The following is a 23,781-nucleotide window of genomic DNA, read 5'->3' on the forward strand; positions in this document are numbered from 1 at the left end:
TGTGAGGAAGTTGGCACGGAACAGTCGGCACTGCACAGTGAATTCAGTAACAAAATTCAGTTAAGTCGGCACTGCACAGTGAATTCAGTTACAGAAATCAGTTCAGTTCAAGGAATCTAAGCTAAACAACTGATTCGAATTCTCCATGACAAGGACTGATTAACTAAGTTGTTAAACAAGATTCAGGCATTTAAATGTCAGAAACAATGAAACTGAAATTCAGCAACAAAACTGAAGAAACGGGAAAAACAAAATTCAGAAACTCATCCTCCTTCCCTTCTCCTTCAATTCTCCTCAGCTCGGTGTCAACAAGCTCTTGGAGCCCTTGGAAGCTTGAAGACGGTCGCTTGTGTGTTTTGCTCGCTGCCAGCACCTCGAAACGCCCGGAAAAACCCTCTCCGAACGAAACCGACGCTGTGCAGACGAGTTTCAGCTTGCAAAAACCGGAGTTCCTCCTTCTTCGTGCTCCGATGATGTTGCTGTTGATCCAAGCGTGTTCCGCAATCCTAGGAGAACCCCTCCATGAACCGCGGCCTCGTATTGTGCAGCTAGTCGCCGGAAAACCAAGAAAACAGGGTGGCGCCGCCGGTAGAACCCCTTGCCGTCGCGCGCCGTCCAGTCGCCGATTTATACCCAATCAACCGGATTCAGCTTCTTCAGAGATCAAGGAGTCCAATGAAGTTGATTTGGGAGGATGGCGCTGCCCGTGGAGTTACGTCGTCGAGCAGGGGCTGGCTTCTCGCGGGTTTCGGGAGACGGTGAACAGTGGCGCAGCCACTGTTCACCGATTAAGTTCGGGTTTTTATAGGCTTGATTAATCCATGAATCTCAGCCCTTGATTTTTGAATCGACGGTGGAACTGATCTAAGGCTTTAGGGCTTCTTAGGGTTTCCAAAAAATTGCGAAATTTTGATCGGGCTCGTCCGAGTCATATCCTCCATGTTGGCTTGATCAGTTTGACGAATTTGACTCGATTTGACCGCGGTTGAGCTCGAGTTGAGTCCGGTTCAAGCCCTAAAATCAATTAAAATCCAAATTAATGCCAAAAAATTACCATTAAATCACAAAATTATATCAAGCCTCAATTTATGCAATATGGGACAAATATGATCAAATCAATTTCAAGAAATAATAATTTTCATGCAAAAGCCATATGAAAGAAAATGCTGATAAATGATGGGGGAAAAACTTATATTATATATATAAGTGAAAATAAATAAACATCCTTCTTTGGCCCGGCGAGGTATCAATGCAGACATCTCTTACATAGGCGAACCTTGTGCCTTGAATTCCTTTTCTTATGGGCGAACCTTGTGCCCGGAATTCATTATGGGCGAACCTTGTGCCCTGGATTCCTTTCCTTGTGGGCGAACCTTGTGCCCAGAATCCTTTATGTCTTGCATTTCTTATGGGCGAACCTTGTGCCCGATACCCGCCTCTTAAAAGTAAAATATCTTTCTCATACTTCTTATATCATGCAATTCTACCATTTACGTATGCTTTAACAAAATCATGCATATATACTTTAACAAGATCATGTTTATGGAAAAACACAAGAAATTAACAATTTACACATGCTATGTAAAAGAACTTTATGCATGCTTTTAATAAAATCATACTATAGAAAGAGCAAAGAAGATAACGGAACTACTCATACTGCAGGTGAGAGATGTACTTACCTTGTCTGCTTGTAAATGCTAAGATTTGTGAAATCGGAAACTTTCTCCGAGGTGCTCTAGCGCCTTCTTCGCACGACCTAGGAAAATCATAACTACAACTTAACTAAAATCTTTAATCTGGTCTAATTATTTAACCGGGTCAAGAGTTAACCCTAACACAAATCACTCCCCATTATTCTAATTAAACTAGATCAATTCTCCCAATCAAATATTATTTATTTAATCGAATCAGCCCGAATTAACCATAATTTAATTAACCAATTAATAAACCTTAAATTAATTAGCTACTCAACTAATCATCTAATGATCTTAATTAATCGAACTTCCCAATTAACTTAGTTAAAAATCTGATTAACTATAAATTAATTAAATCTCACATTAATTAACTAATCAATTATCTAACTTAACAATTAACTACTTATTAAACTGGTTAAGATGTAATTAAACGAATTAATAGTCTAACTAACTAGATTAACTATCAATTAATCACTTAAACTAATTAACTACTTATTAATCTAATGCTAATTACTTAATTGAACTAACAGGTTAATTAATCACTCATTTAATTGATTAACAATTAAATTAATTAACTTAATTAATTAAACTAACTTCAATTAATTAATCAAATGATTAAATTAATCAACCAACATACTCGTCTTCTTCCTCGCGTGAACACGGCCGAACAGGGCAGACGCGGCTGCTCGGCGGGAGGAGGCTGAGGAAAGGGGCGGCGGAGCAGTCCGGTCTTCTCCACGCGGCGGCTTCAGAGGGCGTCTTCACGCGGACAGGCAGGCGCGGCGTGGAACAGGGGTGGCGATCGGGGCGGCGTCGTCGGCGTCGACCGAAGGCGGAGCAGAAGCGGCGGCGGCGGCTGTGCAGGGCGTCGAAAGGGGAAGGAAGCGGCGGTCGGGGCTCGGGTCCGCAGGAGACGATGGCGCTGGTCGCACGGCTCGCGGCGGAGGAAAGAAAGGGAGGCGGCGCGTCGTGGCAGACGCGGGCAGAGGAAGTGGAGGAGGCGGCGGCTGGCTAGGGATTTGGGTTTGCGGCCTCCTCTTATAGCCTTCTCCTCGGTCCGTTCCGAGGTTTCCGCCGGCGGAAGCGGGCGGCGGCGGGACGCAGTCCGCGCGGGCGGACGCGGCGCGGTGGGCGCGGGTCGCGCGAGAGAGGGGGCGGGCCGAAAAAAAGAAAAACCTTTTATAAAGAGGAGTGCACAGTACTCCTAAATTCGGGGTTAAGAAATCCCGATTAAACCGGGTCTAATTTCTCAAATCGAACCAGATTAAATTTTGGTTCGCTTGGTTCGGCCATCAAACGACTTCCAAATTGACCCAAACAAATTCCGTTGGATTCGTCTTGCAAAGACGAATCTTTTCACCTATTTTATTTTACCAAACTCCCTTCTATCATTTAACCAAAAGACCTTTATTGAAAATTTAAATCTAATTAAAAATCTTAAAAATAGAGAAAATAATGCGGGTGTTACAATCTCCAATAAAAGGTGTGGTGAATCCTCTGTAAACTACTCAATTACCTTCGGACACTTCAACTTATACCCAATCATCTTGGAGTCACACCTCCGAAGAGACATTTATTTAAGATGTCAAAGTATAAGTTTCTATGACCAAGATGACTTGAATACCTCCAGTCAAAGGAAACTTGTACTTCAGTTGTAATGAGATCTTCAAAGACATGTAGAACAATATGAAGTCTCATGACAAGTCACATTCGATAAACTAGTTACCCTTAACCAGCATTTATACGTTAACTCTCAACATCCTAATATTTCTAACCATTTAGGGTTTATTACTTAATAAAACTAAAGAGTCTAACATATGCTAGTCTTATAAAATTAATGAGGTTAAGTCTCATCAATTCATCAATTAAGGAATATTTCAATACATACATAATTATAAATGTAGAGATACCCACTAATTGTGATCTAATCACAATTTCTCTTATGCTATGTATTGTATTGTGTAATTCATTAATTGAGTTTAAGATCTAAACAGATACATAAAAAATATATATTCAAATAGTAATTTTATTTATCCAATAAATAGTATATTATCTAAGGTGACACCTTAGGGCACCTCTCAAAAACAACATACTCCTACTTGGCTTAAGTTCAATCGCCTTGGTATCCAATATTATAGGTATCCACATGACTCTTAAATATATTTTGAGGTAAAGGTTTCGTTAAAGGATCTGCTAGATTCCTTTTAATGAGAATTTTCTCAATTTATATTTTATTCCTACTAATGATCTCCATGATCAAGTGATAATGGCGCAACACATATTTGGATCACTAATGAGACCTAGGTTCCTTAGTTTGAGTAATGGCCCCATTGTTGTCATAGTAAATTGGAAATGCTTCAATAATGCTTGAAACCACACCAAGTTTAGTAACAAACTTCTTGATCAAAATCGCTTCCTTTGTTGCTTCAAAAGCTATAATATATTCTGTCTCAGTGGTAGAATCAGCCATGAATTTTTTGCTTGAAACGTTTTCAATTGATTGTACCTCCATTTAAGATGAATATGTATCTAGACTAGGATTTAAAATTATTCTTGTCCATCTGGAAACTGACATCAGTATACCCATGTATAATCGTATCACCCCCTCCATATACGAAAAATAAATTCTTAATTCTTCCTAGATACTTAAGGATTATCTTGCCAACCACCCAATGATTCATGTGGATATGACTGGTATCTGTCCGTGACACTCAAAGCATATGATACATTGGGTCTAGTACATAACATAATTTACATGATTGATCCTATAGCTGGTGCATATGAGATCTGACTCATGTGAATCCTTTCGTCTTGTATGTGCGGGCACATAAACTTCGAAAGGTAAATCTCATGTCTCATGTGAATGAAATTTTTCTTGGATTCTTCCATGCTAAATCATTTTATTACTTTATCGATCTATTAGACTGTGAAAGATCAATCAACTTTTTTAATCTATCTCCATAGATTTTAATTCATAAGATATAGGTTGCTTCTCTCATGTCTTTTATGAAGAATATTTTTAGACTGTAGAAAGGTACATAATTTTCTATAAGTAATACGTCATCAATATATAATATTATGAATAAGACTATACTCCCACTAACCTTCATGTATACACAGGGCTCATCTAGATGTTGTGAGAAATTAAACTCTTTGATTACCTCATCAAAATGGATATTTCAACTTCTAGATGTTTGCTTTAGTCTATAAATAAACTATTGAAGCTTGCATACTTTATTTTTATCAACAAATGTGAAACCTTCAGGTTGTATCATATACACATCCTCGAATAGATCCCTATTAAAAAAAATTATTTTCACATCCATTTGACATATCTCATAATCGTAATGAGTTGCTATGACTAGGAGTTTTGAATGGATTTAAGTATATCTATTGTTGAAATGTCTCTTCATAGTCAATACTATATTTTTAACGATAGTCTTTCTCCACCAAGCTTACTTTGTGGGTAATCAAATTACCTTTCATGTCAATTTTCTTCTTGAAAACCCACTTGCTCTCAATAGGTGGTATTCCTTCGGGTGGGTCTATCAAGTTTCAAACTTGGTTTCATACATGGAATCCATTTTCAATTTCATGACTTTTAACCATGAGTCCTTTTCTAAAATTTTTAGAATTTCTTCATAACTAGTAGGCTCCTCATCCTCAATGAGTAATACGTCTCTTGATTCACTTATGAGAAATTTATATCTCTCAGGAATTAAACGTGCCCTCTAGATCTATGAAATGGCAGTGTATTAATAGTTTTAGCTATTATCTCATCCCTATGAGCAACAGGATGTGGGTCTTGTTTAGGCATATCTTCTATGTCAATTGGATTCTTTTAAACTACCCTTAGCTTATCCTCACTCACACTATTTTCCTGTAAGAAATTCTTCCTCTAGAAATACAGCATGTCTTAAAACAAATACCTTTTGTTTTAAGGGATGATAGAATTGGTAACCTCTAGTTTTCTTAGAGAAACCAATAAATAGACACTTATCAGACTAACATATATTTTGTCTGATACAATCCTCTTCACATAAGCAGGACAACCCCATATCTTCAAATATGATAAATGAGGTTTCTTACCATTCCACATCTCATAAGGAGTAGTAGAGATTTGGGAAGACAACATGATTCATCCTTAACCTAATCTTGTTTAACAAGGTTCGATTTTGCCTTTCTGACATCCTATTATGTTGTGGCGTGTAAGGCAGAGTCCATTGAGATAATATCCCATTGTCCTTGAGATAATCTTGAAACTCTTGACTTAAGTATTTACCTCTAGATTCGATTGAAATAGTTTAATATTTTTGCCAATTTATTTCTCTACTTTATGTCTAAATTCTTTGAACTTTTAGAGTTTCAGATTTGTATCTCAATAGATATACATACCTAAATCTTGAATTATCATCGATAAATATGATTAAGTAGCTATAACCTCCTCGTACATGAGTTGACATGGGTCCACATTTTGTAACGCCCCCCTCTTTCTTATACTAATAGGGAGATTGTTACGTACTTAAACTTTCCTTAACTTTTACTCATTAAATAAAATAACTCAAATAAACTTTTCTTTTTCTGTTTAGCATGCGGAAGCAAAAGAAATAAATATAAATTCTTGGACATAAAATAAACATTTATATAATTCTTGATCTTATTCCGCGGTTCCGCCGACACCACACATCAAACACTTCTCCAGCTGCCTCCTCTTTCCTATAACTTTTCCTTTCATTTATCTGCAATATGAGGAATGCAAACTATAAGCAACGCTTAGTAAGTACATCATCTAACTCACAAAAACCATAGAAAACTTCGTAATAACTGATTTATGCAACATGAATGTTCATATCTAAACATGTGAGGGGATTTTCAAAACATACTATTTCATAATAATTAAACATACTAAACATCCATCATTTGGGCCCTGACAAAGTACCAATGCGCGCATCCCTAACCGGTCCGGGGTAGCTAGCCACCGAAGCCGATTAGAGCGTACTAGGCACCTCGCGGCCTAGGGGCAACTTATGGAGCCCATCCCTTGGACACCTCACGGTCCGGTACTTGTCAACATCAAAATAAAGTACTTTCTTTCATATTACAATATCTTACTTCTTATATCATGCAATTCTACTATTTACATATGCTTTAACAAAATCATGCATATGCTTTAACAAAATCATGTTTATGGAAAAATACGGAAAACAACGGAACTACTCATACTGCAGGTGAGAGATGTACTTACCTTGTCCACTAACTAGGATTTTAACGCTAAGGTTTGTGAAATTGAAGATCTTCTCCGAGGTGCTCTAACGCCTTCTTCTCGCGACCTAGCAAAATCATAACTATAACTTAACCAAAATCATTGAATTAACCTGATCAAATCACTCAACCGGATAAAGAGTTAATCCTATCCCAAACTAACCAAATGATTAATTATCATTCTGATTTAAATCTAATTAATCAACTATAAATCAATTCAATTAATTAATGATTAATGAATTATTAAATTAATTAATCATAAACTTATTAAAACAATTAATTAATAATTATTACTTAATTAAAATTAATTCATTTAATTAATTACTTTAGTTAATTAACCTTAATTAACTATTAATCTAATTAATCATTAACCCTAACTAATAATTAACAATCAAATAATCACTATCCTAATTCTAATTGATTGATTAATCAATTATTAAAACTAACAGGTTAAACTTAATTAATTAATTAACAACTAACCTACGGCTTAAACTACAATTAATTCAATTAATTTAATTAATTAACCTCAATTGGAATTAATCAAGCTAGCTCCGGTTGGTGGCGGTGAACTGGGAAGGAGGGCGCTCAACGGCGGTGGAGGAAGAAAAGAGGCGGCACTGGTAGCTAGGACGGCGGCCTTCTCGGGAAGGAAGAAGAACAGGGGAGGTTGGCGACGGGTTGGTCTTCACGCGGCCGGCGGCAATCGACGAGCTGGCGACGGTGCTGAGCAGAGGGCGTCGCAGGCGGCGGTGGCAACCCAAGGGAGAAAGGCCGGCGCTGCTTCGGTGGAAGAGGAAGAAGAGGGGAGACGGCGCGTCGCGGCGGGCGCGAGCAGAGGAAGAGGAGGAGGCGGCGGCTCGCTAGGGTTTTGGGTCGGCGGCCTCCTTTTATAGCCTCCTTCTCGGTCCGTTCCGAGGTTTCCGCCGGCGGAAGCGGGCGGCGGCGGACGCAGTCCGCGCGGGCGGACGCGGCTCGGGCGCGGGTCGCGCGGAGAACAGGCGGCGGGCGCGAAAAAAACTATTTTATAAAAAGGAGTGCACAGTACTCCTAACTTCGGGATTAAGAAATCCCGATTAAACCGGGTCAAATTTCTCAAATCGAACCCGATTAAATTTTGGTTCGCTTGGTTCGGCCATCAAACGACTTCCAAATTGACCCAAACAAATTTTGTTGGATTCGTCTTGCAAAGACGAATCTTTTCACCTATTTTATTTTATCAAACTCCCTTCTATCATTTAATTAAAGGACCTTTATTGGAATTTTAAATCTAATTAAAAATCTTAAAAATAGAGGAAAATAATCCGGGTGTTACAATCTCCCATCCTTATAAAAGTTTCGTCCTCGAAACTTAGAACAACTCCGAGTACTTTTATCTCCTATTTTCTTCACTTTCTCTAGTTGCTTCTTCGAATCTTGGATTTTGCCAAATGACTTTTACTAATGGCATTTCCTTGTTTCTCAACCTTTTGATTTCTTGATCCACTATCTACATTTACACTCGCTAAATATAAAGACTACATCTATTCCACTGCATATAAACAGCTAATTGTCTTGACACTACTCGGATCTAATGTTACTTTATTCATCGAGCAGTCCTTTACTATTGTTGATTTCTTGGCACCCTTTTCTCCTATCACTCCTTGATTTCCCTTGATCAAGTTGAGTATTTCTCCATATCAACCAGCTTCCTACTACAGCTAAGTTTCTTAAAATCTGAGATGTCTCAAACCCAAGAAGGTCATTACATTACCAATCAATTGTTGATTACAGCCTTACTAACACTGAATCCATGGTGAGACTTCACTTGCTGCACATTCGAACTTTGACTTGTTAGACTTTACTATTGTCAAACCTTTGGCTTCTGAGAAGTTGAATCTGATTGTGCCTGAAATTACATTGCAATTTCAATTCTAAATTTTTTTTTTTAACCTCCGTGTCAAACTTCTATACAGATGGAAAGCATGGTTTATAAACACAACCAGTAGCCCTATACTCAACTCCCAACGGCACAAATAGACTCATAAACATTCTGAAAGCTTCAACCAAATTCCAACCAATGAGGAATCAACTAGGTCCTAAAGAACCCAGTCATCCTTCCCTTAAGCTCTTCTCATCTTTGTATGTAGAGATATAATCTCATTCTATCAACTTATTGAGAAAGTTACAGCAGACTACTATCTGCATAGTTTTCTATAGCAAACATCCTACTCATTTCTAAAATAGCCTCATGAGCCCTATAGTTACCGATTGATCTGATCTTTTAACATGTTTTCTCTACATAACAACCTTTCCATGGATATTACTTACCTTCTTCGAAGTTGCAACTCTATCCTTTGTAATTCGGACTCTCATGTTGAATACTTGAAAACATATTCTAGAACCAAGCACGTCAAACGCTTGAAACCATACCCATGTCTAATACTCATACTAGAGTCCGAGTAACACATTATGAGCTTGCTCATGCCACATATACACCTCTGTGAAGAGCATGAGGAGACATTTGCATTCCTTGCTTATCAAAAAGGTCCCCCATAGTGTACTACTTATTCTTTTAGATATCTCTTACACTTGTCCATCACCTAGTTATTTTGCCTTTATTTTATTTAAATTCGTGTTGCATTTCTTAATATTGTTTTAGAGACACTATCAGATTAGTTATGTGATAAGCTATGGTTGATGAGATAATGGTCTTACATCTTAATGACACTTAGGAGTTAGTTCTTCTTCACCTTACAAATCTTTACAGATAAACATAAGTGACTATTCACTGTCGAGCCCACACCCATAAAAATATTATCGATCAACTGAAGATTCAATTGATAGTTAAGAGATTAATGATTCAATACTAGTTTAAGCATGTCTAACTTAAAACCATTCTTTATGCTATTCATAAAAGGAGATTATACAAGAAGAAAACATATATGTACTTCCTTACTTGGGAGACGGCAGGGTCAATGCTTGATGTGAGTGTGGCGGAAGGGCGGAACCTGCTCTGATACCATTTGTAACACCCCCCTCCTTCTTATACTAATAGGGGAGATGTTACGTACTTAAACTTTTCTCATTACTTTTACTTATTAAAAGAAATAACTCAAATAAACTTTTCTTTTTCTGTTTAGAATGCGGAAGCAAAAGAAATAAATATAAATTCTTGGACATAAAATAAACATTTATATAATTCTTGATCTTATTCCGCGGTTCCGCCGACACCACACATCAAACACTTCTCCAGCTGCCTCCTCTTTCCTATAACTTTTCCTTTCATTTATCTGCAATATGAGGAATGCAAACTATAAGCAACGCTTAGTAAGTACATCATCTAACTCACAAAAACCATAGAAAACTTCGTAATAACTAATTTATGCAACATGAATGTTCATATCTAAACATGTGAGGGGATTTTCAAAACATGCTATTTCATAATAATTAAACATACTAAACATCCATCATTTGGGCCCTGACAAAGTACCAATGCGCGCATCCCTAACCGATCCGGGGTAGCTAGCCACCGAAGCCGATTAGAGCGTACTAGGCACCTCGCGGCCTAGGGGCAACTTATGGAGCCCATCCCTTGGACACCTCACGGTCCGGTACTTGTCAACATCAAAATAAAGTACTTTCTTTCATATTACCATATCTTACTTCTTATATCATGCAATTATACTATTTACATATGCTTTAACAAAATCATGCATATGCTTTAACAAAATCATGTTTATGGAAAAATATGGAAAACAACGGAACTACTCATACTGCAGGTGAGAGATGTACTTACCTTGTCCACTAACTAGGATTTTAATGCTAAGGTTTGTGAAATTGAAGATCTTCTCCGAGGTGCTCTAACGCCTTCTTCTCGCGACCTAGCAAAACCATTAACTAAAAGCATTGATTTAACCTGATCAAATCACTCAACCTGGTTAATCCTATCCCAAACTAACCAAACTCATTCTAATTTGTAACGCCCGCCCTTACGTGGGCCCTTGACGGACGTTACAGTTACTTTACTTTACATTCATAACTTTCATAACTTTCATAGCATTCAACTACTATCATAAAATCATAAAACTAAGCTTAACTAACTTCTTCTACATATGCAGCGGAATAACTTTAAATAGATAGCAGTGTATGAATAAACAGAATAACCAACCACTAATGACAAATAGTACAAGAGTGATAATTAAAACTAACCTAGTTCACATGGCAATTCTAGGCTATATAGTTCTGAGCATGAAAATTTAATTACTATTACAAGATAATTAAAACATCATTTACTCATGCAACACTAGTTGCATGGCCCGAGCATAATCATGTCACCACACACATCCATCTTTAATGCCCTGTCCTGCTGCCCCACACTTGCTTAGTACCTGCTAATAGGGTCTGCAAGATAAGAAAGAGTATCTATAAGCATAAAGCTTAGTAAGTCCCTTTCCTACTCACAAAATCCATTCGTTACATACATTATGCATTCAAACAATAAAACATATCATTCTTTTCCTAACATGCATAAGCAAACATTTAACATTCCCATTTCATATACTCAACATAAGAAACGTTTGCCTTTTTGAAAAACTATTATCATAATAGTTAAATATAATCATTATCATCTTTGGGGATCCCTGGCTTGTACCCATTCATTCCTTTTGACGCGTCATTCCAAGTAGCGAGGTAGCAAATCTCGTATACTTGGTTTACTAGGTCGTAGGTCACCTAGGGGCGTTCTTAAGGTGCCCATCCCTTGGATCCCTTAAAGGGTTCCGGTACAGCCATTCTTTCAAAGTAAAATACTTTCTTTTATACATTTCTTTACATCATAACTTGAATGTTCCATTCATCATTCCTTTCCTTCATGGTGAACATTCATGTCTTTCAATCATTTCTCATAAACTTGACATTCGTTAACCCTAAACCGACCAAACGGTGAATCATTAACCCTCTAATCGATCAGAAGATCAATTGGTGGGTCTTGAATCGAACCAAGGTCAATTGGGTTACTGTTTTTCATAACAGAGGCCTCTGTAATCGATCACATGATCGATTACAGGGCCTAATCGATCAGGAGATCGATTGGGTTTATTCACGGATCACAGAGGGCTTGGTAATCGATCAACTGATCGATTACAGCCCCGTAATCGATCAGCTGATCGATTACGGCCCTTTAATCGATCGGTGATCGATTGATTGACGATCTTTTCCGTTCCTCGTTAAAGCGTGTAATCGATCCGGTGATCGATTACACCCTCTGGTAATCGACCAACAGGTCGATTACCATGGTTTCTGTTCTTGGTTACAGTTTTAAACTCTAAACATGATACAATCCACAGATTAACATCTAGGTTACGGTTCTTAAACTTAAACATGATACGATATCTTAACATCATAAAAGTTAACAGGATAGCATCTAACTTAACGTCATAAAATTTTTAGCATGAGTTTGTTTAATATCATCCTAGCAATACTAATCCAATCTAGCATAACAGATTTCCATAACAAAATCTCCTGTCAATGTAACGAACAGAATAGTTTAACAGATTCTTAGTTTAACAGATTCTAATCCTCTGGTTTAATACGATCATGGCAATACCAATCTAATCTAACCAGATTCTAAGATCTAGCATTAGTTTGTTCAATCTGATTATAGCCATACTAATGGTTCGACATCAACAGATTACAATTACAGCACGAGCATCTATCATATAACAAACTGATAATTTAACCCTGAACATTTATCATGCAAGAACACCAGTTAATCTAAACATGTTAATAATCTATCGTATAATAAATATAATGCACAGGTTAACCCTTCTAAACATAATATTTCAGAACTTATAGATTGTTTCAAACATGTATATCTAACCTTAGCACTAATCGTTCATGGACATACCGAAGCTATTATCTTGCAGGGAGGGGAGACTTACAGTTATTGTGCTTCGATGTCCCTAGAATCTATCCAACCAGGAGTCTTCTCCTTCTTCGTGACCCTTCTTCAACCTTTCAGCCAATCTCCAATACCTGGTTGGCCAAAAACTCCCAAAAGCCTTCGGCGCCCGCACAGAAGAGCAAGGAAGAGGAGCAAGCAAGAAGGAACAGGGAAAAAAAAAGAAAATGATCGAGGTGGAGAGTTTATAAAGAGAAGGGAGATGGCGGTTGCGAGGCCATTACCCCACGACCTAAACCCACTTCTGCCTCTCCGTTGGATTTAATCTAATCTAATAGATCCTTAGGTTTAACAAGCATTGTTCTCTTCCCTTAATAACAATTCATTTCTATCTCATGTGGTTAGCTTGACTTGCTTCATATTGGAGGTCCACGGATCGATCCTTGGCACCTCCACATTTTTCTTTCTTTTCTTTTTCGGGTGTTACATCTTTTGACTTTCTTTTCTTAGAATCCGTCTTCAAAGTATCAAATAACATCACAACTTTATGTTCTTTCTTAATAGATGGCTCCACTATTTTAAGCATGTTAATCAGTTCTGGAATTATGGATTCTAGATGGTTCATCTTGTAGGATTGTTAGGAGCACTAGAGGGGAGATGAATAGCGCTTCTTAGCATTTTCACACTTTTTGAAAAACCTATATAACTTGCGTACGTAAATCAGAATTGACAGTGAAAAATAACACAAGTGACACAGTTAGTTTTACTTAGTTCACAGCCACAAGCTTCTACTCCAAGGCCCATGATCAAATATCATTTCCGATGAGCAATCCAAAAGATAATTCCTGTCTTACGAAAGGGAGTTAAGTGTTTTACAAAAATGACTCGAATCGGTAACAAGTATACCGACCTAAAACTTAAGTACAAAAGCAAAGCAATAAGTTGTACCGACAGAGTAGTAATGGATGTGCAAACTTCATTGCAGTTCCTCAGCGTGACGACAGCATTCCGGATGGAAGATTTCCATGTAGACAGTCATCGTTGAGTCATAGTCAAATGCTTTTAGGGTTTCCCCTCGAGGTTGCTTATATTAAGTGATCCGAGCACCTGGAAGCCTTTTCAGGCGCCTCCATGTCACCCCATCGATCCAATTTTGATGTTGACTCGGTATCTTCTAAGCGCCTGGATGATGACGTGGAAGTTACCAAATCAACTTTGGCTCCGTAATGCATTACCCAGATCTGGGCGCCTGGAACCTTTTCGGGCGCTTGGAGGTTGAGGTATCTCGACTACTAGGACGTTGCCACCTCACTGCCTCGCTGACCCATTTCATTGACGTCCGATCGCCTGGAACTAATCTGGGCACCTAGACCATTCGATAGTCTAGATCCAAATAAGGATGCCCGGAACACAAAGTTCCAACCCATCCTTTTCTACATCACAAGTTAGTTCAAAATCTAAATCATAACAGGAAGAAAATAGTTTAACAAACTATTTTGATCTTGACTCTATGTTTTTAGTGAAATCCTAGGTCAGATTGACATCTATTGTTCCCCTTACTTGTAACGCGCCCTCACCCACTCTACTCGGGAGATTTTACTTTGTGCCAACCAAGTTCTTCAGATTTGTTGGACTTTTACTTAGCCTCGATCCTCGAACCCTAGGACTTCTACTACTAGACGTCCAGTCCTCTAAATCCACCAAGACTTCCGCCTGGTGCTCTTGATCCGCTAAGACTTCTTGGCTAGTCCTCTTAACCAGGACTTCCTTGGCTAGTCCTCCAAATCAGGTCTTTCACGTAATCCTTTAGATTAGGATTTTCTTTGCCTAGCCTCCAGCTAGGACTTCCATTGTCTAGCTGCAACTAGGGCTTTCCTATGCCAACTATACACTCAGTTAAACTCATCAGATCACTTTATACACTTAACTTGAACCCTTTTCCACTATTAAAATTTAGGTTCGATCATCTGGTGCTCCCTACACCAATAATCTCCCCCTTTTTGATTGTGGCAACCTAAATTCCAAATTAAGTAAAAATATTTTTATTAATAGTAAAGAAGTAAATCATAGCAACAATCAAGGTAAGTCGTAACAAGCATCAACAACTTAATGTTCTTGACTCCCCCTCAATTTAGAACTGCCCTTGAACTTATGTTTTACTTAAAGAATTTTGAAAAAAATAATTCTCTCTCCCCCTTAACTTAACATGGCTTTTGATCTGTCGATTTTGATTGACCCCATTCAAGTCATACTTATTTTTAAAAATTTATTTTACATTAATTAAACTATTTTTATAAAAATTTACTTTGAAAATCTTTAAGTTATATTTTCCTCAGAGTTAACCAAAAAAAATTTAGTTTTTCATAAAAACTTTAAAAAGATATTTTAACTTTCAAAAAATATTTTAACTTAATTTGATCTCTCTCCCCCTTTAACATAATAAAAAAAACTTTAAAAACTATTTATTTATAAGAAAAGTCACTCAATCATGTGAAAAAATAGATTTGAGTTCAATCATGTTATAATAATAAAAAATACTTAGATAAAAATTTATCTCTTAGGCACATGTCCAACTTAGGTTTTGACTAACTATCAGAAGATTGTAGCTTGACCAAGTTAGTCAAGTTTAAGTGTATTATTCCAGTTAGCTTATGCTAAGCAGGAATACTTAACTTGATCCATAGTTTATGTTTTTAGCTCAAGTTTTGATTTGATGCACCGACATAAGCATCTGAAATTCAGGCTATGACCCTATGCATCTCACACCATCTTAGATTTCATAATAAACAATTATGTTATCTAGTGTACTTTATGGAGACGATGCATCAACCTATGTCTATAGGTGCATGATCTCTACTGAAAGTACCTAGACTAAGGATAAAAATTTCTTTTACTTTTGAAAATTAAAATTTTAAATTAAGTTTTTCAGAGAAAAATTAAAATTTTAAAAAACTAAGTAGTAGTAGATTTGAAAATGAGCACTACAAGAAAACAGGGCTTCAGAGACGAAAAATTCTGTCTCTGAAAGTTCTTTTTCCGTCTCTAAAGAATGTTTGAGACGGAATATTCCGTTTCAAAAATCCGTTAGTGAAAGCCCCGTGGCTAAACTTGAAACGGATATATTCCGTCTCTAATTTCAAAAACGGATTGAATAACTGTTTATAAATCTGTTTTAAATTGGATGAAATAAAATTGATTTCAAATGCATATTCCGTTTCTAATTTTGTTCTGCATCCGTCATTAGTCTGTCTCAAATTACATAACAAATATAATTAAAATCTGTTTATGAATTCATATATAATTCTGTTTATAATTTTATATATAAATTCCGTCTTAAATTTTGTTTTAAATCCATCATTAGTCTGTCTCAAATTACATAATAAATATAATTTAAATCTGTTTATAAATCCATATATAATTTTGTATATAAATTCTGTTTCATATTTTGTTTTAAATCCGTCATTAATCTGTCTCAAATAACATATCAAATATGATTTTAATCTGTTTATAAATTCATTTATAATTTAATTTATAAATTTGTATATAATTTCATTTTTAAATTTATCACTAAATTTAAATTTTATTTTATTTTTATATTTCTCATCTACATAATACTTTATAAAAACAATCACACATATCAAACAAACTAAAAATATTTAAAACAATTAATTTCTAATACAAAAAGATTGTACTATTAACATTGAAATAAAGCAATATTCACATCATCTAATTACATTTAACCATTAAGCAAAGATACAATAATTTAATCTTTATTTCGTTTATCACGACGCTCACGGGGACCAGATCCTCCTGGATATAAATGATTTGTATATCCTACCTCTTGAATCATTTTACGAATCATTTCCTTGAGATTTTCTTCTCTTTGTCTACCTTCTTCGATAAGTTTTTCTTCCCTCTGTCTATTTTCTGTGATAACGAGTTCCAATCTATTTTTGCTTTCAATAATTTCTTCCTCCATCCTCTTGCTAGTAGCACGCATATCTTCAATTTCTTGAGATAATTCTTTGTTCTTCTCATTGGAACACATTTCATTGAAACTTCCATTGTATGATCTTCTAAAGTGTTTTTTACGTCCAAATCCATATACCCTCCCCTTACATGAATCGCCCACCACATCACACCATGATTTGAGATTGAATGATGACTGAGTAGAGTGATCATCAGCATTTTGTCTCTCTTTATATTGTTCCTGTCCATATTACAATAGCCTACATTAGTTTAATAAATATAAAAACAAACAAGTAAGAATTAATGCAAGATAATAAAAACTTAATGAATAATTAATTATGTTGACTTACACTAATTCGAGCTGATTTGTTATCCACAAATTCTCCAGTACCTTGCTTTCTTTTATGCATTCGTTCAAAAACCTCAAATTCATCCACATCTCGTCCCAAATCCTTTTTCTGCAATCATACATAATATATGTCAATATCAATAGAACAAATGAGATATATTGAATTTATATCTAAATATAAATTTTGAATAGAGATGTATGAATGATTAAGATAAACGTATGAAAAAAAGATATTTACCATTCTCTCACGGTGTGCTCCAAAAGAAATTGAACCTCCAGTATGTTTGGTAGTAGACCCATCCTTCGCTGTCATTTTATTCTTACGTGCAATTTCACATTTGTTCTTGTGATCTTCTTTATTCCAATGATTTTTAACTAAATCATTCCATATATTACCTTCCATCCAATCAGGTCCCCTACCTATCATATCTAATATGTCTGGTTCCCTTCCTAAATCTTCTTGTGCAGATGATAATGCTGCTTTCTTAGCCAAATGAATGGATGCCCTGTATCTCTCACTTGCATTTTCATTCCATACATTTTTCATTTCTCTGTCTGTCAAATTCTCCCAATCATATCTCAACTGTGTCAAATTGAATAAGTAATAACATATCAATCAAATAAACATAGAAGAAAATTAATAATATCATTCATTTTCTTATAATACAATAATAACTAGATGAATTACTAACAAGCATCATATGTTAGCTAATGGAGCAAGCAACAAGTCAACATCACAATACTCACAATTTGATACACTTAAAAAAAGACAACATCGAGGGAGAGAAAGCAACAACATTAAAGGCATAAAAAATATGTCAAATCGCACATTCTTTCTATACAAGACATTTAGAAATGATGTTACCACATTAAAATAGCACATTCTATTTCAACAGAGAAATGATGTCCTGTTGCATTTTGACATATTGATGTGCATGACAAAAGATCTCAAAGGTCAAAGATGTCACTGAGGTGGAGCTAAATAACCTGACACTCCAGAATAGCTCCTTCCAGTTATACACTATATATTGGCTATTAATCATCATGTCAAAGGGAACACTTTTTACTAAATGGCCATCCACCCGAAATGACAAATTTTACAACTCCACCTAAAGCTTAATCTAAGAATTTATACAATCAGAGATAACTGAGCATAATCAAGATAATAGATCAGTAGGCACCTTAAAATTTTCCCAAAGTAAATCTTTAACATCAGTAGGCACCTTTTTCCACGTTGGCCACGTTCCTTTAATCACTCCTTTGATATCATTTGTAATATCACGAGGAACCTCATTTTCAACAAATCTACATATAACAAAATTAAGGATATTATAACAAGACAAATAGCTTAATACAAAAGTATTAAACCTTATTAAATTTAAAAGGTCATATAACTTACTTATTCATAACCACGTTTATTTTAGCTCGTTCATTAAAATTCGTTGGAATCTGAGACCCTTGATTAGGTCCTCTTCGTCGAACTACCGATGAATTACTTTCTTCATATCTTTCATCATTGATCACGTTATTATCTGAAATTTGTCTTTCCTCCTCATGCTATGACAAATAAACACACACAATATAAGTAATTATTTAACAAATACAATATCGAGATAAAACTAACACACCTGTATTTCATTTGGTATGTCATCAAGTCCAGGCGTTGTATCATGTTGCCTATATGCATCATCATTAAGTAAATATTATATAATTAATCAATGGTTTTTAAGAGATTTAAATATACACACTCATCCTGTATGGTAAGAGATTTCCATCTTCCTCGTCCTCTCCCCCTTGATTTTCTTTGGTTAGCACCAATGTCTTTTCTGCTTGGCATCCTGCATCAATGTGAAAATATTTAATCAATATATTTAACCAAAAAAGAATTATTGCATGCTATAGAGAAGTTGTCACATGTTACATAAAAAAGAAATATCATGCTACAGTAAACCTGATACCTATTTAAGCTTCAAAACAATTTTAAAGAACAACTTGTTAACTTGGTACAATCTTAACAAGTTATATATAATCTAGGAATGCAGAAACAACCTTCAATAAGAACCAACAAAAATATTATCCAAAAGCAACAATATTACTCTAAGTACACTTTGCTCCAAACAAAATAAAATAAAACAGCATAATAAACTACAAACATTCACTATCACTATTATTAGAGTCATGATCTGTTTCATCTTGTGTTTCTTCGTCTGATTTAAAATCTTCAAGTTCTTCCTCCAATTCATCATCATCAATAATAACTTGTTTGCCATTCATAACACGTCGAAGCTCCTCAATTTCCATTGAATTTAATTCCTCTTCATCACCATCAAAAATAATGTTAACATCTTCAATATCTATATCTGTGAGAATAGGATGTGGAGTGGATATCTCCTCTTCTTGATAAGCAACCTCAACAATCGGTGAAATAATTTCTTCTTGTTCTTCAAGTAATGGTATGTCAAATTTTCCTCTAGCATTCACTTTACATACCGTGACCCAATCATTCCTCTCTCTTTTGATGGTAGGAGATCTGGTATAGTACACTTGTTGAGCTTGAGCAGCTAATATAAAAGGGTCATCTGTGTTCAACTTTGATTTATGATCAATTTCGACAAGACCCAACCTATGCACTTTCATCCCTTTACCTGATGTATCATACCAATGACACTTAAACAATACAATAGCATCCTTGAGACCGTAATATTGCAATTCTAGAATTTCTTCCAACACCCCATAGTAGTCCACTTCATACTCATTGATGGTGCTCCCTAAGACAGAAACACCATAATTTGTTGTTGCTTTGTAACGCCCATGTTCCATGGTCTCGAATTTAAATCCATTGACAATGTATCCTTTATGACTTGATACCCGTCGATTTGGACCATGTGCCAGCTTCTTTATGTCATCATCAACCTCAAAAGGATGTTCTTGAATCTAACATTAAAATAAAATTAAAATTAATTGGACTACAAATATTGTGATAAACTATTAGAAATTGATGTACAAATTAAGATTTTAATTGACATGCTTACATAAGTGAGCAACCACTGAGGAAATTCTTGATCACATAATATTTGAATTTCCTTGTCATTGATCCCTAGATATTGTTGTTTCTTTACTTCAACAAATTTCCTACATTTATAAAGTGCTAAAATATTTATGATTTTCAATTGCCAAAATAATGTAAATAGAATGTATGATTAAAGAAATTACGTCACAAATGGAACGATCTTGTCACAATTCATCAAGATGTATCTATGGGCAGTTTTTAACTCATCATCTTTAAGATATCTAATTGCAACTCGAGAGCCAAGTGCTCGGCCTGGGTGAGAAAAAATTGATAGCCCGCTAGAAGAATCTACTGCTCCTCCATCATCATTTCGTGGAATTCGATTTAATCGTGATTGTATGTCTGGTTCAAAGTATGATGAACAAAATGTTGAAACTTCCTCAATCATATAAGCTTCAACAATAGAAGCTTCAACTCGAGCTCTATTACCCACTTTTTTTTTCAAATGGTACAAAAACCTGAAATATTTTTACAGTTATATTATATATATATATATATAGCATCGGTATAAATTAGTAAATTGATTTAAATTAATACCTCTCAAAAGGATACATCCATCTATAGTGTACAGGTCCACCAACTTTTGCTTCATATGCAAGATGAATTGTCATATGCTCCATGGAATCGAAGAAAGCTGGGGGAAAAATCCTTTCAAGCTTGCACAGTATCTCGATAATATTTAATTCAATTTGTTCCATGTGCTCTACTCGTAACACAGTTACACATATATCCCGAAAATAAATACTTAATTCTGTTAATGCTTCCCAAATTGATTTTGGAAGTAGATCACGAAATGCAATAGGCAATAATTTTTGCATAAATACATGACAATCATGACTCTTCATCCCAATAAACTTGCATTCGCTCACATTTACACAACGAGATATGTTTGACGAATATCCATCTGGGAGTTTTAATGATTTTGTCCAACAACATATTTCTTTGATTTGTAATTTGCTTAAAGTGTATGGTGCTTTTGGCTTGTAAACTTTACCATTTGCATGCTCAATCAAATGTAACTCAGGACGGCTACAAAGTTGCTCTAAGTCTTTTCTAGCTTTAGCATTATCCTTTGTCTTATCTTTGACATCCATAATAGTGTTGAAAACATTATCAAAGACATTTTTCTCAATATGCATGACATCTAAATTGTGCCGAATAAGATTTGTTTGCCAATAAGGTAACTCCCAAAATATACTTCTTTTAACCCAATTATGTGTTTTTCCAAATCCATCAATCGGTTGGGTGGCACTTGGTGGTTTCCCAAATGTTACATGTGGAAGTCTATTTACTATTTGATAGATGTCTTCACCACTTAAACGAAGAGGCGGAGAATCTTTTTCAACCTTACCCTTTCGAAACTTATATGCTTGTTTTCTAAAAGGATGATCAGAAGGTAAGAATTGACGATGGCAGTCAAACCAAGAAGTCTTTCTCCCACACTGAAGTTGGAATGATTTTGTATGCTCCATACAATAAGGACATGCCAACCAACCATGAGTACTCCAACCAGACAACATTGCATATGCTGGAAAATCACTAATTGTCCATAAAAGTGCAGCTTTCATTTGAAAGTTTTGTTTAGAGCACACATCATAGGTCGTGACTCCAGTGGTCCATAATTCTCTTAACTCATCTATTAGAGGATGTAAGAAAACATCAATATTTTTTCCTGGACTCTTTGGTCCAGGAATAACCATGTTAAGGAACATGAAAGGCTTTTGCATGCACATCCACGGAGGGAGATTATAAACTGTAATAATCACTGGCCAACATGAATAAGGGGTACTTTGATGACCAAATGGGATGAATCCATCTGTGCATAATCCAAGTCGCACATTTCGTGGATCTGAGGCGAATGAAGAATAAGTTCGATCAAAATGTTTCCAAGCTTCACCATGAGATGGGTGTGCCATTTTTCCATCTACACACTGATTTTTTGCATGCCAAGTCATGTGCTCACAAGTATATGTAGATGCATAAAGCCTCTTAAGTCTAGGTATTAACGGCAAGTACCACAAGACATGAAAAGGCACTTCTTTTCGCACTCCAGGCTTCCTCAATTTATATCTGGGATGAAAGCAAATGGGGCATTCTTTGTAGTCTTTGTATTCTTCATAATATAGAATACAATTATTCACACATGCATCAATTTTCTTATAACCAAGTCCAAGATTTGAAAGTTGCTTCTTTGTTTTATACAAATTTGGCGGCAAATTATTACTTTCTGGTAACATGCTTTTTATTGTTGACATAAGTCTATCATAGCATGCCTCTGGTAGATTATACTCAGACTTAAGATTTAACAGTTGCGTCACTGCTGAGAGTTTAGTATGATTTTTGCAACCATTCCACAGCGGCTCATCTGCATCCTTTAATAAGTCAAAGAACTTCTTTGCATCATAATTTAGTGGTTGTTCATTACTTATTGTAGTCCAATAAAAACCTTGATCCATACCATCAATTACCATATTTCTATAATGAGATCCTTCTTCATTATTATGAACTCTTTCAGAATCATTAGTTTTCTTTAACAGTTCACCATGTGCATACCATTGCTCGTAGCCACGAGTGAATCCATTTTTGACTAGGTGATAACGCACATCATTTTCCTTTAAAAATTTCTTATTACGACACTTGTTGCATGGGCATCTTATTTTATTATCACTAACACATGTCGGATGTTCATAAGCAAACTTCAAGAATCCTTTGACCCCTTCAATAAACTCATGATGAAGATAACCTTTATCATCTTTTTGATGCCACATCCAATTACGATTTGTAGACATATTTTCTGCATTTTTAAAAAATATATAGGCTAATGTTTCTATTTATAAGGCACTGAACTAAGTAAACAAAATCTTAAAAACATCTAACTTTTTAAACAAGAATAGCTAGTTATGATTCTAATATTTTAACAAAGTTGCTAGTGTTTCTATTTATAAGGCACTGAACTAAGTAAACTTCAAAATTAGACAACCAAACAAGCTAATGAAAGTATAAGCAAAATCTTAAAAATTAGAAAAAACATCTAACTTTTTAAACAAGAATAGCTAGTTATGATTCTAATATTTTAACAAAGTTGCTAGTGTTTCTATTTATAAGGCACTGAACTAAGTAAACTTCAAAATTTGACAACCAAACAAGCTAATGAAGGTATAAGCAAAATCTTAAAAATTAGAAAAAACATATAACTTTTTAAACAAGAATAGCTAGTTATGATTCTAATATTTTAACAAAGTTAATAGAATGTAAAAAAGCAATCCCTAAGGTGATATAGATAATTTCTGTATATGGAAAGTTAGAACAACATATAAACAAAACAAATGATAGAATGTGGGTTTTAAAGCACATAAATAGGTTGTCTCTAAGGTTTTTGTCGAAAAGGAAAATTTTTAGTCAATAATCAAAAAAATCATGAAATATGAAATTAGAGAGAATAATAAAATAAATTAACAAATGCCTAATTTGAATGCATAATCAATTAGCGTACTCAGGGCAGCGTCAGGAAAATGCCTCCCTTCCTGATCCCCCTCTCCTCTTGCTACAGAGAGTCTTC

General features: G+C 35.5%; 3 protein-coding genes across 3 annotated transcripts in view; all 3 read right to left on the reverse strand.

Annotated features, from left to right (window-relative positions):
- The window catches only part of LOC141842803 (uncharacterized), a 50,067-nt gene extending 31,508 nt beyond the window's left edge, over positions 1–18,559 (reverse strand). The window contains exons 1-5 of the mRNA XM_074730802.1: positions 18,552–18,559; positions 18,334–18,457; positions 17,391–17,735; positions 17,154–17,261; positions 16,673–17,044 (exon numbers count right to left, since the gene is read on the reverse strand). Of these exons, the coding sequence (XP_074586903.1) occupies positions 16,673–17,044; positions 17,154–17,261; positions 17,391–17,735; positions 18,334–18,457; positions 18,552–18,559 (957 nt within the window). The remainder of the gene's footprint in view (positions 1–16,672; positions 17,045–17,153; positions 17,262–17,390; positions 17,736–18,333; positions 18,458–18,551) is intronic.
- Positions 18,560–19,278: 719 nt separating this feature from the next.
- Positions 19,279–19,972, reverse strand: LOC141842759 (uncharacterized). The gene has a single exon (XM_074730774.1). It carries the CDS (start codon positions 19,970–19,972, stop codon positions 19,298–19,300), a length of 675 nt encoding a protein of 224 aa, XP_074586875.1. The 3' UTR covers positions 19,279–19,297.
- A 389-nt stretch (positions 19,973–20,361) lies between these two features.
- On the reverse strand, positions 20,362–23,011 carry LOC141842804 (uncharacterized). The gene is made up of 2 exons (XM_074730804.1): positions 20,760–23,011; positions 20,362–20,680 (listed from the first exon to the last, which is right to left on the reverse strand). The coding sequence occupies exons 1-2, from the start codon at positions 23,009–23,011 to the stop codon at positions 20,362–20,364; spliced, it is 2,571 nt and encodes an 856-aa protein (XP_074586905.1).
- Positions 23,012–23,781: the final 770 nt, after the last annotated feature.

Source organism: Curcuma longa, chromosome 12, assembly GCF_044706935.1.
Source record: "Curcuma longa cultivar G26 ecotype Majalengka, Jawa Barat chromosome 12, ITB_CL_G26_1.1, whole genome shotgun sequence".
Classification (NCBI taxonomy): domain Eukaryota; kingdom Viridiplantae; phylum Streptophyta; class Magnoliopsida; order Zingiberales; family Zingiberaceae; genus Curcuma; species Curcuma longa.